The sequence below is a fragment of the Lontra canadensis genome, unplaced genomic scaffold, assembly GCF_010015895.1.
Source record: "Lontra canadensis isolate GAN:19392208 unplaced genomic scaffold, GSC_riverotter_1.0 scaffold58, whole genome shotgun sequence".
Taxonomy (NCBI): domain Eukaryota; kingdom Metazoa; phylum Chordata; class Mammalia; order Carnivora; family Mustelidae; genus Lontra; species Lontra canadensis.
In genome coordinates, this window is record NW_022631052.1 from 8,245,489 (window position 1) to 8,254,841 (window position 9,353).

At 43.7% G+C, this 9,353-nt stretch overlaps 1 protein-coding gene across 5 annotated transcripts in view; it reads right to left on the reverse strand.

Annotated features, from left to right (window-relative positions):
• TCTN1 (tectonic family member 1) overlaps positions 1-1,760 on the reverse strand; it is a 28,629-nt gene extending 26,869 nt beyond the window's left edge. For 2 of the 5 annotated variants that reach the window (XM_032876299.1, XM_032876298.1), the window contains exon 1: positions 1,500-1,759. In XM_032876299.1, coding sequence (XP_032732190.1) covers positions 1,500-1,719 — 220 coding nt within the window. In that variant the 5' untranslated portion in view covers positions 1,720-1,759. Of the gene's footprint in view, positions 1-1,495 lie in introns of all 5 variants that reach the window. The other 3 variants (XM_032876302.1, XM_032876301.1, XM_032876300.1) reach the window with 3 other exon arrangements.
• Between the last annotated feature and the right edge of the window lie 7,593 nt (positions 1,761-9,353).

The window sequence follows — 9,353 nt, forward strand, 5'->3', positions numbered from 1 at the left end:
AAATGAAAATGCAATTCACGCATGCTAATATAAAATATAGTGTTTAGGCTCCCTGCCTTATGTGTTTAAAATTACAATCTTGATTTTCCAGAACTCAAAGCACTTTTAAGTAGCTCTAGTAAGACTAAGACTAGTAAGGACAGAGCAATAGTGTTTAATAACTCCACTGGGAGGGGGGAAGGTCTCTATCCAGGATGTGAGTGTCCTTAATCAGCTAACAAGTATCCGCTGAGCACTCCCAAGGTCTGAGTAGCTCTCAGCTGCTCTTCTACACCTCTTAACAGCGACATGCCTGGCTCTAGAGCAAGATACTAAGGAACAGAGCTCAGATCAAGATGAAAGTTATCACTTTTCTCTTCCACCTGTAATCTACCCCACACATGGTGTCCAGTTTTCACTCACAGTCAGCCCCTGCTCCTGTCAGTGGTATTACCTAAATATACCTGAAAAATGGGGATGACACACATCACAGGGGATTAAATGAGATACATTACAGACAAAAGGCTTAGCACAGGGCCTGCTACACCGTAAGCAGTGAATAAATGCCAGCTGTCATCTATTATTACTTTCCAGGTCTAAAGCTGGGCCCTTTAAGAAGACGGAAGTGCAAATTCATCCCCCCCATGCTGGAAAACAGCCCTGAACACATGCCCTAATAATGATGGTTCAAGAAGAGCTTCATTCTGGGGAGAAATCACATAAACAGATGGAATACTTAGATGGATAAAAGAAAACCCAGTCCAAAAACCGTAGAGAATTTTGGATATTGAACACTATGCTGCAGTCTGTCCCCATCTATCACTTATTTACCTTCCCTACTAATTCGGTAAATCAACAGTTTTAATATAAAAGCTTTATTTTTAAAAAAAGCTTTAGGGGCGCCTGGGTGGCTCAGTGGGTTAAAGTCTCTGCCTTTGGCTCAGGTCATGATCCCAGGTTCCTGGGATCAAGCCCCACATCCGGCTCTCTGCTCAGCAGGGAGCCTGCTCCCCCCTCTGCCTCTCTTCCCTCTCGGGATCTCTTAACACAGGAGGAATTCTGGGGTTTCATAATTCAAGTCCTCAGACAGGGGCGTAGTCACATTTAGTAAACTAGACTTCTGGCGTTTCTTTTTCATAAATGAAAAGTTCCAACACATCCTATGCATTCAGTTTCCACAACTGCCCAGAAACTTCGGATTTACGTAATTTCATCTCTGCTGCTAAGGTGCAACGACTCGTTCCTCACTACCTTTAGCGTTAATGTTGTCCAAGACAACTGCAAGTAATTTCAAAGAGTTTAGACTGTCCCACTTACGATGAGTCTCGGTTTCCTCTTCCAAGGACAATGAGATCTACCCTACAGGTTCCTGAGACAATTAACGCCTATGAAATACTCGGCAATGCCTGTACACAGCAAGTGTTCAATAAACGTTCACTATCATTAGGACAGCCTCATCCGGGCTACCCGCTCCAGGTTGGATCACTCTAGATCCCCAGGAACTACCACTTAGTACCCACCGTCCGTGACCGGGGTGGGCCTGGGGCCGGAGGTGGGGACGGGGGCCTTGGGAGTTCCAGAGGGCCTAGGAGACAAGGCGGGTCGGGGAGTCGTCCGGGCTGCCTCCGTAGAGTTGAGGCCCTCCGTCGGCACAGGCGGAGTAGCCCTGGTCTGGGCGCTCACGGAGGCCCAGCAATCCAGAAGCAGAAGCAGGAGCGGCCAGACGCCCTGCGGCCCCATGGCCAGGCTGAACGCCGCGCCAACCACTGCAGGGACCGCGCGTTGCCTGGCAACCGCGGCGGCTTGGCGCGGGGCATTACGGGAAGGGTCCCGCGAGGCTGCGCGAGACCGCGGGGGCGGAGGGCGGGGCCTGGACAAGGCCTGCCACGGAGGGGCGGGGACGGGGACGGAAAGAGGGCGGGACCAGGGAAACGATCGGACGCGGGGCTGTGTGAGGCTAGTGCGGGCAGAGGGCTTGAGAATTGCCGCGGTGGTTTCCAAGCGGACTGCGGCTCTTGTTGAAAAAAATGCGTATTTCCAAGGTCTGACTCTGGATTCAGACTCAGTAAGTCTAGGGCAGTGTCCAGGAATCAGTATTTTTAACAAAGGTCCTGACGTAACCAGTGAGGGGACGGAAATTTGGGATCCTATCTCCCAAAGCTACTAAATAACGAAGGAGCACAGTGACCACTTCATCGTCCTTGAATTTTCTCTGTCACACACCGTGACATTAGCTTCGTGAGTTTTGTTTTAGATGGCCGGATCTAAGGAGGTCGCCAAGTAACTTCCCTTCACCCTTGTTGTAATAAGGGGGGGGGGGGGCAAATGAGCACTTAACTTTTTACAAACAAAAAAAAATTGACAAAATTAAGTAGAATGATGTGTTAGTTTTAAACGAAACAAGCAAAAACAAATTGAAAAAACTCTACAACATGGCATGGAGACCACAAGACTTACTTCAGAAGGCCCCTCCAATCAACTGACTTATTTATAAAGATACCCCAGCCCAGGGATGTTGGCTATATGGTTGACACTTAATTTTCCTACCATTCAGAAGTAAATGTCAAATTAAAATGTCATGGTATTTACTCAAACACATTTACCAATTCAGGGAAAAAACAGTACATATGCCCAAACAGTACATATACGCGGTTTATTAAGTTTATATAACAAAGCTAATCATCAAAGAGGCGCCTTGAGCACCTTTCTCTGGCATACCACAGAAAGTGTAGAAAAATATAATTGGATCAAAGGTGTACTGCAGATATTTCCTCCCCCCCCACCCCCCACAAAGGATTGCTTTAACATCTGACTGAAATTCTGGGCCATTTTTAACAACTGATGTAATGCTTCCCTTTAAAACAAAACAAAACAAAACAAAACAAAACTGTATTTTCCCAACCTTTATTTCATAACTTCTAAACCCAGGACTTGTTTCTATTTTGTTTTTTTTTTTTAAACTTCTCTTTACCTCCAGGTACTACTTTCTTTTCTATTCCTTAATATCTGTGAATCACTTTGTCTTGTTTTCTGTTTTAAAGTTGTAGGTTGCTAGATTAAACTTTGATGAAGAGTCCTTTGGCCATAACATTTTCATTTTATGGTTCGGGAAATCATCTCAAAACCCCTTTTGTCCAATCTCAAATACTTGGTAGGTTGCCCAGAGGTAATTTTATGACATCTTGCAAGGTTGAAATGAGGGCTACATCAGCTCAGATCCATTTTGCAAATCTTGGGAACACTGAGACTTTTCCTTTCACAGGTGACCCATTTCTGCCAGGCTTTTTTCATCTTTCAACCCAGAGGATCCTTCCTCCCTTCCTTTTCTCCTGTCCTTGGCGAGTTCCCTCATGAGGATGGAAGGGCACAAGGAAGACCAAGATCAATTTCTGTATTTTATCCAAAACTGCATCATTTGGGTTGTGCATAAATGTTTGTGATTTAAAATGTCCATCTGTTTCTCTAGGATTATTGGCGTTCTCAATTCCTTATAGTCTGTGCCAACATTGGGAGGAATCGAGACAATTCAGCTTTTCGGAATTCTGCATTTGGAAGCTGCCTTATATGAGGAGCCTGAAAAACCAAAGACAGGAGTGGCTAGGTGGAAAAACAGCTAAGGCTGACTTTAACGCAGCATTAACTATTCTGACTTGATCTTTGGCATGGTTTGGGGTGAACTGGTTTCTAACCTATCTAAAATTAGGTATCCAGTTTTTCCTATCTTCATTCGACTTAGCCAAATATTTTACAGATAGAGAGGCAGAACCATCAAGCTTTATAAAAGAATTGCTTCGCACTACAAGAAGATCAAGGCTGTCTGAGGACAAAGGATTGACTCTACCACTTTGGTTGAAGTGAGCAGTCCAGTAATTGATTTCTAAATCAACACCCCGAAGAAAATAATCCCCAGCTTCTCTCCTCCTCCCATTCTTCATGTGCCAAATCAACCACCAGGCATCGTTCTTGTTCTAAAACATTATGGGGACAGGAAGACTGAGCAGACTTCACATTCTTGGAAGTTGCCAAATTTACAAGTTTGACCTTTCCTGAAAATGAGGTAAGAAATATGGTCACAGACATATACTCACAGGAATGAAATAAGAATTTCTTGCTTACCAGATAACTTTAAAACTGCATCCTATTAATGGGCTACACTGCAGTTTGAATAAACTAGTTGGGTTTTTAAGAATCATTTTTGGGGGGCGCCTGGGTGGCTCAGTGGGTTAAAGCCTCTGCCTTCAGCTCAGGTCATGATCCCAGAGTCCTGGGATCAAGCCCCACGTCGGGCTCTCTGCTCAGCAGGGAGCCTGCTTCCTCCTCTCTCTCTCTCTCTGCCTGCCTCTCTGCTTACTTGTGATCTCTGTCAAATAAATAAATAAAATCTTTAAAAAAAAAAAGAATCATTTTTGGTTTTGTTATTTGCATACTGAAACACAATCACAATCAGAGTTACAAAAAATACCACTATACACTGCACTGTGACCAGATTTGACATTTTGCCATATTAACTCCATATTTCTTTTTAGTCATTTTCATGAGGGATAATATATATACAGTATAAATTTCTTTGTGTACAGTTAACAAACACATACGATCATGTAACTACAATTATAGTCAAGATACAGAATAATTTTACCACACCCAGACCCTTCCCCCTGGTCCCGCTCTTTAGGGCAGTGATCTATTTTCTGTCCCTAAGATTTTCCATTCTCCAGACTGTCACATCAATGGAATCATACAGTGTGTAGCTATTTGAGCCTGGCTTTTCACTTAGCCTGATGCCTTTGAGATTTATCCAGGTGGGACCATCCAGTGGTTCCTTTTGTTTTCGTTTTTATGATTTTATGTATTTATTTGACAGAGAGAGACAGCGAGAGAGGGGACACAAGCAGGGGGAGTTGAGCAGTTCCCATTGAGCAGGAAGCCCTATGCCGGGCTTGATCCTAAGACCCTGAGATCATGACTGAAGCTAAGGCAGCCACTTAAGGACTGAGACACCCAGGCGCCCCCAGTGGTTCCTTTTGTGACTGTCTTATTACACTCTGTAAGATCTTTGAGGTTCATGCAGGTACGGCATGTGACAGGATTTCCTTCTCTTTAAGGCTGCATAATAGGGCGCCTGGGTGGCTCAGTGGGTTAAGCCGCTGCCTTCGGCTCGGGTCATGATCTCAGGGTCCTGGGATCGAGTCCCGCGTCGGGCTCTCTGCTCGGCGGGGAGCCTGCTTCCCTCTCTCTCTCTCTATCTCTCTGCCTGCCTCTCTGTCTACTTGTGATCTCTCTCTGTCAAATCAATAAATAAAATCTTTAAAAAAAAAAAAAAAGGCTGCATAATATTTCATATATATGTGTGTGTGTGTGTGTATAAACAGACACACACACACACACATATATATAAAACTTTTTAAAAAATTCATCTGAGAGTGCGGGGAAGTGTGTAAACCTGGCGATTCACAGACCTGTACCCCTGGGGAAAAAAAATATATGTTTATAAAAAATAAAAAAAATGATAGACCAATATATAATAATCCAAAAAAAAATTCATCTGAGTGTAGTTGACACAATGTTACATTGGTTTCAGGTGTACATCATAGTGTTTCCCTAAGTGTATATATGATGCTACATGCCCCACAAGTGTAGCTCCCATCTGTCACCATGTAACACTATTATATTGTGTAGCCTTGGCACCCTTGTTGAAAAGCATTTGGCTATATATGCAAGAGTTTATTTCAGTCCACTCCTTTTTCTTTTTCTTTTTTTAAGATTTTATTTATTTGACAGAGAGAGAGAGATCACAATAGGCAGAGAGGCAGGCAGAGAGAAAGAGGAAGCAGCCTCCACGCTGAGCAGGGAGCCTGATGCAGGGCTCGATCCCAGGACCTCAAGACCATGACCTGAGCCGAAGGCAGAGGCTTAACCCACTGAGCCACCCAGGCGTCCCTCCACTCCTTTTTCTTGCTGACAAGTTTTCCATGATGGATATACGCCAGGTTCTTCATTCACCAGTTGAAGGCATTTGGGTCTTTCTAGTTTTGGACAATTACAAATAAATCCCTATAAACATTCATATACAGATTTTGTATGAACATCCATCTTCATTTCTCTTGGGACTGTACACCTAGGAGTAAGATTTCTGTGTTGTATGGCGGGTGTCTGTTTAATTTTACAAGAAACTGCCCAACTTTTTTCCAAAGTGACTGTACATTTTGCATTCCCACCAACAAGGTAAGAGATTTCTAGTTGCTTCACATGCTCATAAAAACTTGGTATGGTCAGTTTTGTTTTCATTTTCATTTTAGCTATTCTAATAAGTGTGTGGCGGTGTCTCGTTGTGGCTTTATTAGTGGGCTTTTAATAAATTCTGTGATCTTGTGACAGCACTCTTACACTGCATTTTAATCTTGGGGTGCCAAAAGCATTTGTTAAATATCAAATGAAGAAACGAATTCTTCGTTTTTCTATAGACAAAGAGCCTCCAAAAGAAAATGGAAGTGAGTTTTCCTCTCCGTGCCCCTGAAGGGCCCTGGTGAGTTTTCCTCTCCGTGCCCCTGAAGGGCCCTGCTCTCCCCTCCCCCACTTCTATTTCTATTACTCTGTGGTAAACATGTTTTCATCATTGTCCTCAGGACCTGCTTGTAGTTCTGCTTTTATTCACCCTTGACTGGAAGCCTGTTAGTGAATTCTTCCTGAGGCCTGAACCTGCTTCATTTTGCCCTGTCATGGGGTCAGTCATTTCTATTACAGCTTGTTTCAAAGCAGGTACCTTTTGTTAACCTAAATTCGTTGGAAAGAATGTGGAGACCAAAGTGAGCAAACACAAGGTTGGGTAAGCCTGTGTCAAAAGCCTCAGACTCACACTTTTGAAGTATGCTTTCCTGACCCAAAACCAGGACCCATGATCTGACAAGTCTGCATATCATTGTGACGACAGTGAAAAAGTTGGAATGTCCTGGAAACTTCAGAGCTATCATGGCCATGGTTATAAAAAATCTGGATGGAAGGGTGCCTGGGTGACTCAGTCGGTTGGGCATCTGCCTTCGGCTCAGGTCCTGATCCCAGATCCCCAGGATCGAGCCCTGTATAGGGCTCCCTAGAGGAACCTGCTTCTCCCTCTCCCCCTGCCTCTCCCCTCCACTGGTATGCTCTTTCTCTCTCTTTCTCTTTTTTTAAGACTTTTTATTTATTTATTTGACAGGCAGAGATCACAAGTAGGCAGAGAGGCAGGCAGAGAGATAGAGGGGAAAGTAGGCTCCCCGCTGAGCAGAGAGCCTGATGCAGGGCTCGATCCCAGGACCCTGAGACCGTGACCTGAGCCAAAGGCAGAGGCTTTAACCCACTGAGCCACCCAGGCGCCCCGTGCTCTCTCTCTTAAAAAAAAAAAAAAATCTGGATGGAATCAACACTAATTCCAAACTCCAGAATCCCCATCTCTACATTATTGTTAATTTATTAGGGGGGAAAATGGTCTGATGAGAAAAGATTTTGTTTTTATCTAGGTCTCTTTGGACAAACATGCAAACTGATATCTCTTTTTTATCTAGATCATTTGTTAATTCCTTAAAAGAAAGAATGAATGGCCTTCCGATCTGAATCTAGCTATAAATTCTCCCTCAAAGACAGCTTCTTACTCCATGGGATAATAAAATATCAGTCATATTTTAACTTCTATCCCCTCCAACAAGAATCATGAACAGGCCTAAAAGTTTCCTTTTAAAATGTTCTCTTCAAGACCTAAGAAGCTGGTAATTTTGGGGCACCTGGGTAGCTCACTGGATTAAAGCCTCTGCCTTTGGCTCTGGTCATGATCCCAGGGTCCTGGGATTGAGCCCCACATCGGTCTCTCTGCTCAGCAGGGAGCCTGCTTCCTCCTCCCTCTTTGCCTGCCTCTGCCTAGTTGTGATTTCTCTCTGTCAAATAAATAAAATATTTTTTAAAAAGCTGGTAATTTTAATAGTTTCTGGGGAGAAGGAAGGAAGGTGAGTCACTCTTCAATCCATTGTGCCTGTATTATTTTTCATTTAAAATCAAATTGATTTTTCTTGAGGTACCTGGTTGGCTCAGTCTGTGAAGCATGTGACTCCTGATCTCAGGGTTGATTTCTTTCTTTTTTTAAAAAATTTTGTTTATTTATTTGACAGAGAGCACGCAAGAGAGAGAACACAAGCACAGGGTGTGGGAGAGGGAGAAGCAGGCTTCCCATCAAACAGAAAGCCTGGTGAAGGGCTTGATCCCAGGACCCTGGGACCATGACCTGAGCCAAAGGCAGACACTTAACTACTGAGCTATCCAGGTGCCCCTCAGGGTTGATTTCAAGCCCCATGTTGGGCATAGAGCTTACTTAAAAAATAAATTTGGTTTAATTTAAGTGAACGTGAAAACAAAATAAATTTTTAAGACATATGTTCCTCGACTTTTTTTTTTTTTTAAGATTTTATTTATTTGACAGACAGAGATCACAAGTAGGCTGAGAGGCAGGCAGAGAGAGGAAGGGAAGCAGGCTCCCTGCTGAGCAGAGAGCCTGATGCAGGGTTTGATCCCAGGACCCTGGGATCATGACATGCAGGGCTCGATCCCAGGACCCTGGGATCATGACCTGAGCCGAAGGCAGAGGCTTTAACCCACTGAGCCACCCAGGCACCCCTCGACTTTTTTTTTTAAGATTTTATTTATTTGAGGATGGTGGAGGGTGGAGGGAGAATCAGACTCCCCACTCCGCAGGGAGCCTGATACAGGCTTGATCCCAGGACCCCAGGATCATGACCTGAGCCAAAAGCAGATGTTTAATTGACTGAGCCACCCAGGCACCCCTATGCTTCTCCTCTTAATCATCATTCTTATATTCCATTAGGGAGAACAATTAGAAAATAGGGCAAAAATCCTTCCTTCCTCCCAGCTTTGCCCAATGTCTACTGCTTAAAGTACACTTGAAAACAAATTTTAAAGGTTGTGAACATTTTATAAGTCTAAAAAAAATTAGACTTAAACAAATACTGTAGGCTTCTGTGATTGTACCATAAGAAATGTTTACTTTCAGGAATTATCAAAAATATATGTCACTCTTAAAATTTGTTTTAAGGACAGCACAAAGGGAGACCATTTGGCTGCCCCACATACATTCTGTCGGTCACTGGTCATCATGATTTGCAGGGTGGCTCTCCATTCTGACATTTCAGAAACCAGATCTTTCCAGATTAGCTCAGCATTACTGGGCCATGATAAGCAGATCTTCCAGAGATCATCAGGAGAAGAATTGTCCATTTATTGCTCCTATTTATCCTCCAGATTTCACCTCCTCCAGGAGGCCCTCCGGCCCTGAACTACCAAAGAGGCAGAGTCTCACAAATTTCAGAGCAAGGCCAGTCTCAGTTAATCTAGTT